The sequence below is a fragment of the Heteronotia binoei genome, chromosome 17 (genome assembly GCF_032191835.1).
Source record: "Heteronotia binoei isolate CCM8104 ecotype False Entrance Well chromosome 17, APGP_CSIRO_Hbin_v1, whole genome shotgun sequence".
Classification (NCBI taxonomy): domain Eukaryota; kingdom Metazoa; phylum Chordata; class Lepidosauria; order Squamata; family Gekkonidae; genus Heteronotia; species Heteronotia binoei.
This window is the reverse complement of record NC_083239.1, coordinates 46,211,536-46,228,948: the sequence shown is the minus strand read 5'-3', so window position 1 is coordinate 46,228,948 and position 17,413 is coordinate 46,211,536. Positions and strand designations below refer to the sequence as shown.

The 17,413-nt window shown below is 52.0% G+C and overlaps 1 protein-coding gene across 1 annotated transcript in view; it reads left to right on the top strand.

The window, feature by feature from the left end:
* BCAM (basal cell adhesion molecule (Lutheran blood group)) overlaps positions 1-17,413 on the top strand; it is an 85,338-nt gene that overhangs the window by 60,348 nt on the left and 7,577 nt on the right. The window contains exons 6-13 of the mRNA XM_060258361.1: positions 1,713-1,895; positions 2,187-2,311; positions 3,400-3,559; positions 3,691-3,806; positions 7,864-8,005; positions 9,937-10,061; positions 11,428-11,566; positions 15,308-15,340. Of these exons, the coding sequence (XP_060114344.1) occupies positions 1,713-1,895; positions 2,187-2,311; positions 3,400-3,559; positions 3,691-3,806; positions 7,864-8,005; positions 9,937-10,061; positions 11,428-11,566; positions 15,308-15,340 (1,023 nt within the window). The remainder of the gene's footprint in view (positions 1-1,712; positions 1,896-2,186; positions 2,312-3,399; positions 3,560-3,690; positions 3,807-7,863; positions 8,006-9,936; positions 10,062-11,427; positions 11,567-15,307; positions 15,341-17,413) is intronic.

Below are 17,413 nucleotides of genomic sequence, written 5' to 3'. Positions count from 1 at the left end.
CACCCTTGCTCCTGGCCCCACCCCCAAAGTCTCCTGGCTCCGCCCCCAAAGTCCCCAGCTATTTATTGAATTGGACTTTGCAACCCTAGCTGTAGAAGGTGGAGCCATCCACAAAATAGCTGCTGTAGAAGGTGGAGCCATCCACAAAATGGCTGCCGCAGAAGGTGGAGCCATCCACAAAATGGTTGCCGTAGAAGGTGGAGCCATCCACAAAATGGCTGCCGTAGAAGGTGGAGCCATCCACAAAATGGCTGCCGTAGAAGATGGAGCCATCCACAAAATGGCTGCTGCAGCTGAACTTTCATATCACAGTGTAGATCCTTGTGCTGGGGTAATGGCTGTTGCCAAAGCGACATTTTAAAAAAATCTACGCAGCCAATCCAATATCTCATAGTCAGCAGTTTTGCTGAGCAAAAGCCCCACTTGGCTCCACCCACTTCCTATAAATACTCAGCAGGTTCCAGAAGAGGTGTTGGCGGGCTCCACAGCGCCCATGGGCACCATGTCGTGGAGCTCTGCCGTAAAGACTCATTCCTGAGATCCCCGGCTTCTACAGGGGAAGAGCGTTTGCAGGCTGCCAGGCACCACCCTCCTGCGTCTTCTCAGGGCCTCCACCCTGCCTCCTTGCCTTATCCTTCCCCGAGGTCATGGAGGAGACTGTGCTGGATCTGGAAAGGGGATCTGGCAAACTCTTACTGATGTCTCCTGTCTTGAGGGTCCTCCTCACTCAGGGGCTTGTAGCTGCACTGGTGAAGGGTCCCAGCCAGTTTGGTGTCGTGGTTAAGAGTGGCTAATCTGGAGAATCGGGTTTGATTCTCTGCCCCTCCACCATGTGCAGCCGGCTGGGGGACCTCGGATCAGTCACAGCTCTCTCAGAGCACTCTCAGCCACGCCTGCCTCACAGGGTACCTGTTGTGGGGAAAGGAGATTGCAAGCCCCTTTGAGATGCCTTCAGGTGGAGAAAGCAGGGTGTAAAAACCAACTCTTCTTCTTCCCTCCTGGAAGGAGGCTCTGCTTCTCCGGGGCCTTCTTTACAAGGGAGTGTCTGCCTGTGTGAGTCTCAGAGACAGGTCTTCTTCTGATCATGATTTATCCTCCCCTTGCTGACTCAGGGCTGCTCACAACTCCTTGCCGGTGTGGAATAGTTTGATTCCCCCACTCCTGCTCCACATGCAGCCGACTGGGTGACCTTGACCAATCCCAGTTCTGTCAGAGTTCTCAGCCTATCTCAAAAAGGAGTCTGCTGTGGGGAGAGGAAGGGAAAGGTGATTGCAAGGCTGGCCATAGACTGTCTGGCACCCTAGGAAAGGCTAACTTCTGGGGCCTGGCTTGCGCTGATATCATCACCAAGTCGCATGGGGAGGGCCTGTGTGGCACGTTCGACCCTGGGCGATTGTGAGCCGCTTCAAGAATCCTTTGGGTAGCGAAAAGCAGGGCATAAAAATCAACTCTTCTTCTTTCTACCTTGCACCCAATGTTCCCTCTAAGCTGTGGGGTCTTGGGAGCAAAAATTCCACTTTGTGAGCGACTGGCATTAAAGTTGTGAGCTGCTGCATCGATTAGTGTGCTCTGGGGTCATCCCTCCTGAGCGAAGACACAAACGTGTGAGCTGGCGGCTAAAAAACGGTGAGCTAGCTCACGCTAACTCAGCTCAGAGGGAACACTGCCTGCACCCCTCTTCCGATCACCAGCACTTCTTTCCTTCTCCCCAGACTTGTATGTGGTGTTCCGGACGGTGAAGGAAGCTTCGGGGCTCCACTCCGTCTCCAGCACCCTCTACCTCCGCCCGAACAAGACCGACAAAGACTCCCTCTTCCACTGCCAAGTCACCTACTTGATGCCCCGCGGTGAAGAGCAGAGTCTTAAATCGGACAGTTACCAGCTTACGCTGCACTGTGAGTGTCCTTCCCGCCCCCCCTGCACGCCACCCCCTGTGCGGAAAAGCATCCATGCAGGCAGGCAGGGGTGGAATTCTAGCAGGAGCGCCTTTGCATCTTAGGCCACACGCCCCTGACGTAGCCAATCCTCCAAGAGTATGAAAGACTCTTTTTTTGTAAGCTCTTGGAGGATTGGCTACGTCAGGGGTGTGTGGCCTAAGAGGCAAAGGAGCTCCTGCTAGAATTCCACCCCTGCATGCGGGCAAGATATTGATCCTCCTTTCATTCTCCTCCCCCTCCCACTTGCAGACTACACAGAGAACGTGCAGTTTACTTTGGACTCTCCCAAGATGATCAAGGAAGGGGACGACGTGCGGCTGCTTTGCGAAGGGGACGGAAACCCCCCGCCCGAGTATGTCTTCACCAAAATGAAGGTAACGCTCATTGCTTTTGACCCGATCCGGTCCTTCTGTGTAGGGTTGCCAGGTCCAATTCAAAAAGCATCTGGGGACTTTAGGGGTGGAGCCAGGAGACTTTGGGGGTGGAGCCAGGAGCAAGGGTGTGGCAAGTTTGGACAAAGAGTATATTGAGATGAATACTGATAATAACTTTCGCAGTTTGGATAGTTGTATTTTGTTATTTGGAGCTATGATACTGGTTGTATTTCTTTTTGAACCTTTCTTCATTGTACCAGTACAATGCAGATCCCGGTACATGTGCTAATATACACACATTACACCAGAGCTGCTGCTGTGGATCGCAGTGTCCTTCTTTGCATGCTGAGTTTCAGTCTAGGGCAAGGGTGTCAAACATGCGGCCTGGGGGCCAAATCAGACCCCCGGAGGGCTCTTATCAGGCCCCCGAGCAACTGGCTGTCATCTGCTTCCTTCTCCCTCTCTCTTGCTTCCTTCTGCATCACAGCTTGCTTTGCCAGGCTTGCTCAATTGCACAGGAGCCACAGATCAAAACCTGTATTTTCTCTGTTGGCTGAGGCTCCTCCCTTGGGGAGGAAGGCGGAGAGGGAGAGCTTGCTTTGGCAGGCTCTCTCAATCACAAAACACAACTACTGAGCCAAGCCTCTCTTCCTTCTGTTGGCTGAGGCTCCTCCCCCTCCTGGTCCCCTGGGGAAGGAAGGAAAGAGCCGGAGCTTCCTTTGTCCAGTTCCCTGGATTGCATGGGAGAGATACAAAGAAAGCACCTTTAAGACCAACGAGTGCTTCTGTTTTAAGCATGTTTTATTTTAAGGTTTTTTTTAAAAAAACATTTAATTGTATTTGTGTCTTTTATAAAGTTTATATCTCTGCCACCTGGTATTACATTTCATGACACACCCGGCCCGGCCCCACAAGGTCTCATTTGTGTCAGATCCGGCCCTCACAACAAATGAGATTGACACCCCTGGTCTAGGGCCTGCGTTTGTTTCTGAGGGTGGAATTCCAGCTGACGTTTTTGGGCCGGCCTTTTCTGACACGCCATCTCTGCTGCCTTCTCCCCACCCCCCCGCCTGCCGCGGTCAATCCAGGCTCACGACCATTTTGAAGATTTGGGGTCCAACCCGAATGGACTCCTGGTCCTCCAGCAAGTGACCAAGGAGGACAGCGGGACGTACCGGTGCCAAGTCCTCGATTTCGACAGCCCCCCCGAGGTGGAGCTGGAGAAGGAGGTGACCATCCATGTCAACTGTGAGTGCCCCAGGGACTTCTGGGAGGAAGAGCTGACGCGGCCTTCCCCGAAGTGAGAAAGCTAGGGGCTCAGCCCTAGTCTTGCCAGTCAGTCTCTCTTCTTTCTCTTCCCTTTCTTCTCCACCCTCCAGATCTAGATATGCTGGTTCTAAAGCCTAACAAGACGGTGAAAGTCCCCCTCGGGGGAAACATCGAACTGGACTGCAGTGGTAGTGGTTCCCAGACGCCCACGATTTCATGGAGGAAGGTGAGCCGGGAGTCCGCTAGTGTGGAAGATGTGACTGCTCGGTTTTGAACGCATCTGGCTTTGCAGAAAGGAAATTTATGTTCTCTCTCGTTCTCAGCAGCAGCCAGTGCTTAGACCAGGGGTCCCCAACCTCTCTCGGCCTTCAGGTACCGTTGGGATCCTGACACAGGGTGGTGGGCGGAGCCACAAAATGGCACCCGCAGGAGGCGGAGCCAACCATAGAATGTCAGGGAGTGAGGTGGCTCTGATCGCAACTCTTCAATGTTTCGGGCAGAAGCTGTGTTCGACAGGCTGTCTTTTTAAAGTCCCCGTGGCGCAGAGTGGTAAAGCAGCAGTACTGCAGTACTGTGATCTGAACTCTCTGCTCACGACCTGAGTTCGATCCCAGCAAAAGCTGGTTCAGGTAGCTGGCCCAAGGTTGACTCAGCCTTCCATCCTTCCGAGGTTGGTCAAATGAGTACCCAGCTTGCTGGGGGGAAAGTGTAGATGAATGGGGAAGGCAAAGGCAAACCACCCCGTAAAAAGTCTGCCGTGAAAATGTTGTGAAAGCAACGTCACCCCAGAGTCGGAAACGACTGGTGCTTGCACAGGGGACCTTTCCTTTCCTATTTATGAGTAGTAGTAGAAGAAGACCACAGCTTTATACCCCGCCCTTCTCTCTGAATCAGAGTCTCAGAGTGACTTACAATCTCCTATATCTTCTCCCCCCACAACAGACACCCTGTGAGGTGGGTGGGGCTGAGAGAGCTCTCACAGAAGCTGCCCTTTCAAGGACAACTCTTGCGAGAGAGCTGTGGCTGACCCAAGGCCGTTCCAGCAGCTGCACGTGGAGGAGTGGGGAATCAAACCCGGTTCTCCCAGATAAGAGTCCGCGCACTTAACCACTACACCAAACTCCCAGATAAGTGTCTACACACTTAACCACTACACCAAAATATTTTCTTGCTTACATGCAGCCTAGCTTCAGTCACATTTTTTAGAAAACCTGCTCAGCCCATCAAATCTAGGGCCAGTCAGAGGCCTCTCTGGGCAAAATTGCCATCTGGCTTCACCTGCTTTCTAAAAGCACACGGTGGGCACCAGGAACGCTGTCAGTTGGTTCCAGGGTGCTCCCGGGCACCATTTTGGAGATCTCTGGCTTAGAGGAATGTTCTATTGAGTTTGAAGTGACTTACTTCCCAGTAAGACGGCACCCTTTACGCCCCTTGCCCCGGAGAGCCAGCGTGGTGTAGCGGTTAAGAGCGGTGGCCTCTAATCTGGAGAAGTGGATTTGATTCCCCTCTCCTCCTCCACATGCAACCAGCTGGGTGAACTTGGGTCAGTCACCGTTGTCTCAGAACTCCCTCAGCCCTAGTAGTTGCATGAGTCAGTGCCAGTGTTCCCTCTAAGCTGTGGAGTCTTGTGAGCAAAAATTCTACTTTGTGTGTTAAAGGTAAAGGTAGTATCCTGTGCAAGCACCAGTGGTTTTCAACTCTGGGGTAACGTTGCTTTCACGTTTTCACAACAGACTTTTTACGGGGTGGTTTGCCATTGCCTTCCCCAGTCCTCTGCACTTTCTCCCCTGCAAGCTGGGTGCTAATTTCACCGACCTCGGAAAGATGGAAGGCTGAGTCAACCTTGAACCAGCTACCTGAACCCAACTTCCGCCGGGATCGAACTCAGGTTGTGAGAGCATTCAATTTGTGAGCTATTGCATAAATCAGTTTGTTCTGGAACCATTTTCCCGGAGTGAAGACAAAAATGTGTGAGCCGGAGGCTAAAAAAAAACTAAGCTGGCTCACACAAACCGTTTAGAGGGAACGCTGGTCAGTGCTCCTTTCCAACCAGGAAGCATGTTCAGATCAGTAACTCATACAGAGATATAACAGGAGGAGAAGGAGGCTCTTCTGAGGGCAGTGAATTCTTACCACTGATTGCTTTAAAAGTCAGTCTTCTTGGAAACAAGATTAGATAATAGTTTGGATTGCTTGTACAGAAGTGTTCCTCTGTGTATCAGAGTTTTTTGGAGCACTCTGAGGTTCCCCAAATTCCCTCATTCTGTTACAAAGCCAGAGAAGTGTCCTTGGAACATCGTGATCTGTGTCCTTTGCTCTCTATTGTCATGACGCAGCTTCCCTCTTTCTGTCCGTATCCCTGTACACTGTATCTTAAATTTGCAACTCCGCAAACCGAAAACTGTACTGAGCTCCACATTCCTAGATAACAAAACCCAAAACTCGCGATAGCAACCCCTCTCTAAGGGAACAATTCCGCAAAAGGTTTGCTCTTTTGTTTCCTTAACAAACTTAGAATCCGCTTCTTGGACAACTGATTTTTCTAAAAAAAAAAAAAATCCAAACTCTAAATGTAAAACGACAAAACTGTAACAAGAAGCAACTGCAATTGTTGTAAAAGCCCCAGAAGAATTCAGAGTCAAAGAGAGACTGCCCCCTCTTTCTCAAGATGCCAGTTTTGTGTAGTGGTTAAGTGTGCAGACTCTTATCTGGGAGAACCAGGTTTGATTCCCCACTCCTCCACTTGCAGCTGCTGGAATGGCCTTGGGTCAGCCATAGCTCTGGCAGAGGTTGTCCTTGAAAGGGCAGACTCTTATCTGGGAGAACCGGGTTTGATTCCCCACTCCTCCACTTGCACCTGCTGGAATGGCCTTGGGTCAGCCATAGCTCTGGCAGAGTTGTCCTTGAAAGGGCAGCTGCTGTGAGAGCTCTCTCCAGCCCCACCCACCTCACAGGGTGTCTGTTGCGGGGGAGGAAGGTAAAGGAGATTGTGAGCCGCTCTGAGACTCTTCGGAGTGGAGGGCGGGATATAAATCCAATATCTTCTTCTTCTTCAAGATGGCTTCAGCTTGCTTCAGAACACTTTTAGGGAGGTTACTGTCCCCAGTTCTAGAGGAAGGAAATTCCAGACCTTGGGAAGAATAAAAAAAACAAACACCTAATTAGTTTGTGAAAGTTCTCACTTCATGGAAAGTGACAGGGTCATGGCTCCATGGCAGAATTTCTGCTTGGCATGCAGAAGGTCCCAGGTTCAATCCCCGGCCTCTCTTGAAAGGACTAGGCAGGAGTGGATGGGAAAGACCTCAGCCTGAGACCCTGCAGAGCCAGGAAGTGGGGCTGTAGCTCAGTGGCAGAGCCTCTGCTTGGCATGCAGAAGGTCCCAGGTTCAATCCCCGACATCTCCTGAAAGGGCCAAGCAGGAGGTGATGGGAAAGACCTCAGCCTGAGACCCTGGAGAGCCACTGCAAGTCTGAGTAGACAGTGCTGATTGTGGCAGACTTATTGTCTGATTCAGTATAATGCAGCTTGACGTATGTTCAAAGACGGTTCCTGCCCAGAGGCAGTGCAGGAGAGCTGAACTGGTGCTTCAGTCTTTCTGAATGAAATTGACAGGGATGAGAGCCCGTTTGGTGTCCTGGTTAAGTGCACAGACTCTTATCTGGGAGAACCGGGTTTGATTCCCCACTCCTCCACTTGCAGCTGCTGGAATGGCCTTGGGTCAGCCGTAGCTCTGGCAGAGGTTGTCCTTGAAAGGGCAGTCTCTTATCTGGGAGAACCGGGTTCAATTTCCCACTCCTCCACTTGCACCTGCCGGAATGGCCTTGGGTCAGCCATAGCTCTCACAGAGTTTGTCCTTGAAAGGGCAGCTGCTGTGAGAGCTCTCTCAGCCCCACCCACCTCACAGGGTGTCTGTTGTGGGGGAGGGAGATAAAGGAGATTGTAAGCCGCTCTGAGTCTCTGATTCAGAGAGAAGGGTGGGGTATAAATTGACAGAGCCATCTTTTAATGCAGCTGAGCTCAGGGTCACAGCAGTTTTGAGAAAGCCCGCCAAAGATCACAGCCTCTCTCTAAGCTGTGGGATCTTGTGAGCAAAACATGTTTCTTGGCGAGCTCCTGGCATTAAAGTGGCGAGCTCCTGCATCAATCAGTGTGCTCTGGGGCCATCTTACCTGAGCTAAGACAAAAAGGTGTGAGCTGAAAGAACCCCCCCCCCGTGAGCTAGCTCACACTCACTTAGGCTAGAGGGAGCACTGACCCCCAGCCCCCTTCTGTTTCTCCTGCAGGGAAAAGAGCAGGTGGAAAACAGCAGGACATTGACCCTGAATTCTCTAACCTACCGCATGGCTGGCACATACACCTGTGAGGCCTCCGTGCCCAGCATCCCAGGACTACACAGAGACCAGTCAGTCCGGGTCATTGTAGAAGGTATGGATTGGGGAGAGGAGGGGACCCTCAGGTCATTGTTGAAGATATGGATTGGGGAGGGGAAGGGACTCTTCTACGTCCCAGTAATTGGCCCCGTACACTTTTGTTTCTCTATCGACTGACACCATTCCTGTCGAGGCCAGTCAAGGTTCAAGGAACCAGTGTGGCAGGCCTTCCAGGACCAGCGCTTTGTTTTGGAACATCTGAGTAACTGACAGGTGGAATTCAGCGCTGCAGGAAGTGGTGGCAGCTACGAGCACAGACCGCTTTAAGAAGAGATTGGAGAAACATCTGGAGCAGAAGTCCACCAGTGGCTATTAGTCACGGGGTATAGATGGAACTCTCTGTCTGGGGCAGTGATGCTCTGTATTCTTGGTGCTTGGGAGGGCTTCTGGCGTTCTGGCCCTGCTAGTGGACCTCCTGACAGCACCAAGATTTTGGCCACTGCATGACACAGAGTGTTGGATGGGATGGACCACTGGTCTGATCCAACATGGCTTCTCATAGAATCATAGAGTTGGAAGGGGCCATACAGGCCATCTTGTCCAAACCCCTCAGCCTGAGACCCTGGAGAGCCACTTATCAGTCTGAATAGACAAGACTGACCATGATGGACAAAGGGTCCGATTCAGTAGAAGGCAGTTTCATGTGTTTACTTTCATAGAGTTGGAGGCGTTCACAGAGGCTATCTAGTCCAACCCCCTGCTCAGTGCGGGATCAGGTTAAAGCACATGAGCTGCTGCTTGAAGGCTGCCAGTGAGGAAGAGCTCACCGCCTCTAGAGGCTGTTGAAATACAGAATCATAGAGCTGGAAGGGGTCCACTGAGGCCATCTAGTCCAACTCCCGCTCAATGCAGGATCAACCTAGAGCATCCCTGACAGATGTTTGTCCAGCCCAGGGGTGGCCAAACTTGCTTAATGCAAGATCCACATAGAATGAACGTCGGATGTTTGAAAGCCTCAAGACGTGAACATCAGATGAGAGCCAGGAGGGAGGAAGGAAGGAAGAAAGATAAGATTGGAAGGAGAGAGGTGGAAAGAAAGCAACTTTAAATGCATACGCCAAGTTGTCTGCTGGCTTGGCTCGGAGAAGTGATTTAAAGCAGTGGTCCCCCAACCTATTTGGTCCCAGGGACCGGCCCAAGGGCCAGCCTGCCAACCACGGCCCCAGGGCCGGCAGGGTGAGGGCACCCAATTTGGCCTCCCCCCGCCCCCCATGGCATTTCCCCCTCTCTCCTTCATCCCCCCCCCGCAGCCTCGCCGCCCCCCGCACAGCCTCGCTGTCTCCTCCTCCCGTTTCCTCCTCTCTCCTTCACCGCCACCCCCCGCGCAACCTCACCATCTCCTCCCCCCCCCACACCATCTCCTCCCCCCCCCACCATTTCAAGGCCGGGGAAGGGGCCCCTCCTCGATCAGCTGATGGGTGGGAAAACCCCCACGGTGGCAGTGAGAGACGCTGTCCTCGCCTCCTTCCCTTCCCCGGCCTTAAAATTGTGAAAACGGGGGGAAGAGGAGGCACCATGGGGGGGAGCGGTGAGGCTGTGGGGGGAACAGCGAGGCTGCGTGGCCCGTTTCAAACAAGCCACGTCTCGGTACCGGTCCCTGGCCTGGGGATTGGAGACCCCTGATTTAAAGAGACAAATGCCTTCTTCAGGCTGGCCAACGGGGGTGGTGGGAGCTTTGAGAGCCACACCGTACGTGTGAAAGAGCCACATGTGACTCCTGAGCTGCCGTTTCACTACCCCTGGTCCAGCCCCTCCCCCCTCAACCTTCTTTTCTCCAGACTGAACATTCCCAAGTCCTCTTAGGGTTTGGTCTCCAGGGGATTGAATGTGGGACCTTCCGCTCCGAACTGCAGCCCTCAGTGTCCTTTCTCAGTGCAGAACCCCCGTGGTGCCTAGCTGCAAGCTCCCGATTTGTTCCCCAAACAGGAAAACCAGAAGTGGAGCGTCCTCAGTCGCCGACCCATTTCTACAACTTCGACCAGAAGGTGACGTTGGCTTGCTCCGCTTTCGGCCACCCAGAACCCCGGATCACCTGGAGCGTACCTGGAGAGGTCAGTACAGGGAGACTTGTCAAGGCTAGTTGGGAAGGTCTGCGGGGGGAGACAGTTCTCTGAAAGGCCTTCCTTTCCACACCCCTTCGTGCCACCTAGGGCTGTGGTTTTTGCCGTCGGAAATGCAGCGGAAGCTTAGCCAGAGGGCCGAGCTGCACTACAGGTTTTTAAAAAAGAGTCGGTTGCCCCAACACCACTAACTCCGCAGCTACACAGCCTAATGCAGAGAACATTGTTTGAGAAGTCTGGCGGTGATGGGAAGTGCCGTCAAGTTACAGTTTGTGGTGTCCCTGTGGGGCTGTCAAGGGAATCCCAGAGCCAGGGGTCAGCATCAGGGGAAGGTCTCACTGTGTGAGACAGGATGCTGGACTAGATGGACCACTAGGCAGATCCAGCAGGGCTCTTCTGATTTTCTTATGAAGGCCTCGGCCTCTCTGCCCTGTTGCTGGTCCTCAGGAGAAACTGGTTGGCTGCTGTGTGAGACAGGAGGCTGGACTGGATGGACCTCTGGTCTGATGTACTTATGTTCTAATGAAGGCCTCAGCCTCTCTGCCCTGTTGCTGGACCCTCAGAGGAACTGGTTGGCCACTGTGTGAGACAGGATGCTAGACTAGATGGACCACTGGTCTGATCCAACAGGGCTCTTCTGATGTTCTTATGAAGGCCTCGGCCTTTCTACCCTGTTGTTGGCCCTCCAGAGGAACTGGTTGGCCACTGTGTGAGGCAGGATGCTGGACTAGATGGACCACTGGTCTGATCCAACAGGGCTCTCCCGATGTTCATATGAAGGCCTCAGCCTCTCTGCCCTGTTGTTGGCCCTCCAGAGAGACTGGTTGGCCCCTGTGTGAGACAGGATGCTTTTCTAGATGGGTCACTGGTCTGATCCAGCAGGGCTCTTCTGAGGTTCCTATGAAGGCCTTGGCCTCTTTGCCGTGTTGTTGGCCCTCCAGAGGGACTGATCGGCCACTGTGTGAGACAGGATGATGGACTAGATGGACCCTCACTGGTCTGATCCAGCAGGGCTCTTCTTAGGTTCTTATGAAGACCTCAGCCTCTCCGCCCTGTTGTTGGCCCTCCAGAGGGACCAATTGGCAACTGTGTGAGCCAGGATGCTGGACTAGATGACCACTGGTCTGATCCAGCAGGGCTCTTCTGATGTTCTTCTGAGGGTCTCGACCTCTCTGCCCAGAGGGACTGGCTGGCCGCTGTGTGAGACAGGATGCTGAACTAAACAGATCCTCACTGGTCTTTTTCTGTGTCCTCCAAGATAGGTAGAGGCATAACAAAGAGAGCGCAGAATCTGAGGCAGGGATGGACACCATCTCCCGAGTCAACTTTGTTTCCCCTTTATTTCTGCCTCTCCCAGCCTTCCACGAACAGCTCTGGCAACCGAGTGACCAGCAGACTGTCGTTGGAGGTGACACCCGAGCTGGCCGAGAGCGGGGTTAAGTGCTCAGCGGAGAACCAGCACGGCTCCGACGAGTGGATGTTCCGCTTGGAGACCGGTGAGTGGCCCCGAGGGAGAAGCCGTTTTGCCTTCGAGGACGGGTGCACAGGACGCGGGCGCTGGGCGCGTGCCAGTAATTCGCTGTGCAGGGATAATGGCCATTTAGCTGAATTACTGTCCAGGCTCAATAGTAGTTGACAGTTGGGACAGATGAGACACTGACCTTGAATCTCACCTTTGTCCTTGCCGGCCAGGTGCGGGTGGAAGGTGATTGGGCATGCAGAGTTGGGGAGGGGAAGCAGGTCGCTACTGGGCCGGCACAGTCTTGGGGGAGGGGAAGCAGGGATCTACCGGCTGTCCAGTGTCTCTAGGGTTGCCAGCCTCCAGGTGAGGACGAGATCTGCTACTACCATTGACCTCCAGGCAACAGAGATCAGTTCACCTGGAGAAAATGGCCACTTGGGAAGGTGGACTCGAAGGCATTATACCCATTGAAGACTCAGACCCAATTTGGTTAATTGAGAGCAGTGGATTCTAATCTGGAAGACCAAGTTTGCTTCCCCGCTCCTTAACATGCAGCCAGTTGGGTGACCTCATAGGGTGTTTGTTGTGGGGAGAGGAAGGGAAGGAGATTGTAAGCCACTCTGAGAATCAGTGTGAAGGGCAGGGTATAAATCCAATCACCTCTTTCTTTCTTCCTTCGGCCCTCCTTTCCTTGGCCTCCTTCCTTCCTTCCTTCCTTCCTCCTTTCTTTGGCCTTCTTCCTTCCTTCGGCCCTCCTTTCTTTGGTCTTCTTCCTTCCTTCCTTCCTTTGGCCCTCCTTTCTTTGGCCTTCTTCCTTCCTCCCTTCTTTTGGCCCTCCTTTCTTTGGCCTTCTTCCTTCCTTCTTTTGGCCCTCCTTTCTTTGGTCTTCTTCCTTCCTTCCTTTGGCCCCCCTTTCTTTGTCCTTCCTTCCTTCCTCCTTTTGGCCCTCCTTTCTTTGGCCTTCTTTCTTTCTTCCTTTTGTCCTCCTTTCTTTGGCCTTCTTCCTTCCTTCCTTCCTTTGGCTTCCTCCCTCCCTCCTTTTCTTCCTTCCTTCTTCCCCCCTTCCTAAACCCTGCCCTCCTCATGCTCTACCCCCAATACCTATTTCCCAACTCAGAGCTGGTCACTCTCTCTGTCCAGCCCAGTATATTAGAAGTCTAGGCTTGTCTTCTATTTTAAAATGCCCCTTTTGATTTAAAGCCACCACGTAGATGTTAAAAAGGTATTTAATTTAGCTTTTTAAAATTTCTTATGAAACCTTCCTCCCCCTCCCCCCCTCCCCCTCCATTTCTGTCTTCGGCTCAGGTTTAGGATGCTTTAGCCAGGTTGGAGTAAAAGCTCAAAGGTTCTCAGTCCGCTGCTTTATATTCCGCCCCCCCATCCCCAGCTTTTTGGCCGATGTTTCCAGTTTATAGTCCCTCCCCCCCCGCAATTCTGTGCCACATGGGCCCAATTCCAGTGTGATGCCAGTGAGGCAGAAGCACTCTTGTGCGGGCAGCTGTGCAGTCCCGCAGCGTCTTGCCGAAACTGGGCCCCCTGCATGGTTGGTGAAGGCTGCATTCAACAACACATCAATTGCACACCGATCCTGAGCAGAAGATGCTTCCACCTCGCCAGCATCACGTGTAAATCGGTCCCCAGCCTGCTCACTTGAGTTACCCTTGATTATGATCTCTGGTTGTGGCATGCTCTGGTTCTACTTGTGTGGGTTACTCTAGAGCAGGGGTAGCCAAACTTGCTTAACATAAGAGCCATATAGAATAAATGTCAGATGTTTGAGAGCTGCAAGGAAGGAAGGCAAACAGATTGGGGGAAGGAGGGAGAGGTGGAAAGAAAGCAGCTTTAGCTTTACATTCATTCTCCAAGCTGGCCAATGGGGCGGTGGGGGCTTTCGAGAGCCACACAATATATGTGAACGATCCACATGTGGCTCTCGAGCCACAGTTTGGCCTCCCCTGCTCTAGAGAAAGGGGAGAAGCTGGGGCAACAGGGCTGGGAGGCTGGACTCGACAGTTCCCTGGGTTCGCCCACGGTTGCGCGAACCCTGCGCTCAAATCGGAACTCTGTCCCTAAAGGAGCCGAATTCGACAAGCGTTTTAAGTGATAAACGCTGCTTATTTTGTACCGGATCACTTATGCCTCGCTCCTGTACATGCTTGAGACAGGAACAAATGCCCTTGCACTCAGGTGGGGCTTGCCTGTGAGGAAGCATGCTTAAGGGCCGCATGTGTCTGCTTCTGCAGGGCTCAGGAAGAAATATCAAGGCCTGACCCCTAAGAGCACAAATCCTGCTCTGCCCCAGCCTACCTCACCCCCCTCCCCCAGCCCAGCTTCCTCGTCGGATCAATAATACTCTTTCCCCAGCAGCCGAGGGAAATCTCACTCGTGCACTTGATCTATCCTATACATTCTGAGCGCCCCGGGACTGTAGAAAGAGACAAAACGTTTTCGCTGATGTTAACAACCCTGGTCCTTGTATTATTCATGACTGTGGATATCACTCCATAACCCTTTGACCAAACGGAGAGATGAAAACCACAATGCAGCGGGAAGATGATTTTTTTCCCCTTCCAACCTTATTTTAAAAACGCCGATGCATTTCGCTTGGCACTTCCTCGGGAGACAGCTGTGCAAAAAAGAAAGGGGGGTGGGGAAATTAACGAATATCTTTTAACCAAATCTCTAAATTTGGGGTCAAACTCATTTTGTTATGAGGGCCGAATCTGACATAAATGAGACGTTGTCCGGCCGGGCTGTGTTGGGCTGGGCCATGTGTGTACCTGTTTAAGATTAGGCAGAGATTCTCTCTCTCTCTCTCGGCTTGACTTCACGAATGAAGATTTAGGAAAGGTGCAGTAGTCCACGTCCGCTGCAGGCTCGCTGGTGGTTGACAAGACCAATGTGGGACAGGCAGGTCCGGCCGCAGCGGCTGCAGGGAAAAGTCTGATTTGGGGTTGGTGCTGTAGCACTGCGATTCTTCCTCGATCTCCTTTTGTCCTCAAGACCAGCTATGCGTGCGTTCTCAAAGGAAGAGACAGCCTGGTGGATGGCATGCCTCCATGCTTTGCGATCTGAGGCTAGGTCAGACCACTGGTGATGGTTGATGCAACAGGTACCAAGGGATTTCTTCAAGGAGTCCTTGTACCTCTTCTTTGGTGCCCCTCTATTTCTATGGCAGAGATAGCAACTTTATAAAAGACACAGACAAACACGATTAAAGATTAAGATGAAAAACTTAAAATAAAACATGCTTAAAACATCAGCACTTGTTGGTCTTAGAGGTGCTTTCTCCCATGGGATCCAGGGAACTGGGCAAAGGAAACTCTGGTTCTTTCCTTCCTCCTCCAGGGTACAAGGAGGAGGAGGAGCCTCAGCCAATAGATGAAAGAGAGGCTTGGCTCAGTAGCTCTGCTGTGTGATTGAGAGAGCCTGGCAAAGCTAGCTGAGATGCAAAAGGAAGCAAGAGAGGGGGAGAAGGAAGCAGACAAGAGCCAATTGCTTGGGGGCCTGATAGGAGCCCTCTGGGGGCCTGATTTGACTCCCAGGACACATGTTTAACACCCCTGCTCTAAATTATTTGTCAAAAACGTGTGCATGGGCAGTGCCTTTCCAGTTCTGCAGAATGCACGTAAGCTTATTTTCTTGTCAGGATGGGAGAATGAGGGAAGATGAATTGGATGTGGGTGTGTGCGTGCATGTGTGTGTGGAATATTGGCCAAAAAGAAGTAAAGCATTCCCCGCAAATGTTTGCTAACAGACCTGTCTCTTCCTGTAGCGCCCCCTACAGTATCTGCTACAGCAGTGCCAGGTAAGTTCTTCTGACCGTTCTTCCGCTGGATTGAGGAGCTTCTTAGCGTGGTGTGAGAGCAAGCCTGACTGTGGGGGGAAGCGTCTACTGGCAAGCCACATGGGGGAGGTTGGCTGTTAACTGCATTTTCCCCTCTTCCGCATGCCTCCCAGGGAGCCCTGTAAAGCAGACAGGTAGGTGCTGGCAGTTGGGTGGGGTGTATAGGGAGGTTTCTCCGTTACGTCCTTCCCAAACTGTTCTGTGGAGGGCCATCTGGGAAGGGAAAAGAGAGGGGTCCAACCTCCAAGGAAGGAGAGCCCACCACCTCCTGAGGAAGCCTGTTCCACTGTGGAACCGCTCTAACAGTCAGGAAGTTCTTCCTAATGTCGAGCTGGAAACTCTTTTGATTTAATTTCAACCTGTTGGTTCTGGTTGTACCTTCTGGGGCCAAGAAAGGGGTTGAGTTTAGCTTATTTCCACCCCTGGCTTTCTGCCCTCCCCCAAGTCAAAACAGAAGACTTGGGAGAATATGCAAAGGAGGTCTGTGAAAAGAGGGAAGGGATATTTTTTAATTTCCCAGCGGCTTCGCTGCAGGATGCTTTTGCATTGGTCGAAGTTCAGGGAGAGTTCATTGCATGTAATTTTGGAGTCCTGAGGGGAGGGGCCGTGGCTCAGTGGTAAGAGTCTAATTCCCAATACTGAATCAGACCCTCGCTCCATCAGGGTCAGTATTGTCTAATCCAGGTGTGGCCAAACTTGCTTAACACAAGAGCCACATAGAATAAATGCCAGATGTTGGAGAGAAGGAAGGAAAATACATTGGGAGAGAGATGGAAAGAAAGCAACTTTAAACGTGCTCTCCAAGCCGCCAGCTGGGTTTGGCTTGGAGACGTGTTTTAAGGAGACAAATGCCTTCTCCAAGCCAGCCAGTGGGACAGACTTTGAGAGACACCCATTAAGTGTGAAACAGCCACATGTAGCTCCCGAGCTGCGGTTTGGCCACCCCTGGTCTAATCTGGCCGGCAGTGGCTCTCCAGTGTCTCAGGCAGCTCATACCTTGAAAAATGGTGATGGTCTTCAAGACGTTACAGGGTTTATATTTTGCTCTATCCAGGGAGAGAACCTGATATAGCTAGACCAGGAGTGGCCAAACTTGCTTAATGCAAGAGCCCCATAGAATAAATGTCAGATATTTGACAGCCGAGGGAGGGAGGGAAGGAAGGAAGGAAGGAAGGAAGGAAGGAAGATAGATTGGGGGAGGGAGAGATGGAGAGAAAGCAACTGCAGTGGCTCACCAGGATCTCGGACAGAGAGGATTTAATATCACCTCCTGCCTGGTCCTTTCCAACTGGAGATGCCAGGGATTGAACCTGGGACTTCGGGCGTGTAGAAGGTCCCATGCCATGTCCAGATAAAAGGACCAGGCGATGCGAAAGGCCTCTCTGCGTGAGAATTTGGCAGATCTGCAGCCGATCCGAGTGGGCACTCCTGAACTCGGTAGACTCATCTGATTCATTATAAAGCAGCTTCATGTTTCCTGGGAGAATCAAGTTTAAATAAATATCATGCTAGTTTCAGACTTTAGTCTCTTGAGGGGAGGGGGGCGGGAAATCTAGTCCTATAGATTTTTGTCAAACTTTGCATCCATGGAGGATGATTCAGATTTCCATTTCCTCAAAAGAGGGCACGTAGTGGAGTCTCTGCTGATGAATGGATATCTGCCCAAATACCTTTTGGGGCGATTGTTCCCTGAATCTGGCTTTATCAGTTTTATACCACTTTAGCTGCCCTCTGAAGCATCCTGGGAATAGTACTACCGAAGTGTTAGAACTGCAGTTCCCAGGGTTCCCTGGGGAAGAGGACTGATCGATAAACCAGTTGAAGTGTTGAGCATAGAAATACCCTTAATCAAGTCGGATTGTTGCTAGTCGCGCAGTTTTGAGGGTCAGGATTTAGTTCCCTTTGCTGAATTATTGGATAGGTGTATGTGAGGTTTGCTGTTTCATAAAGATGGTCTCTGCTGGTGCCATTGGGGAGGGGCCATGGCTAAGTGGTAGAGCATCTGCTTGGCAGGCAGAAGGTCCCAGGTTCAAT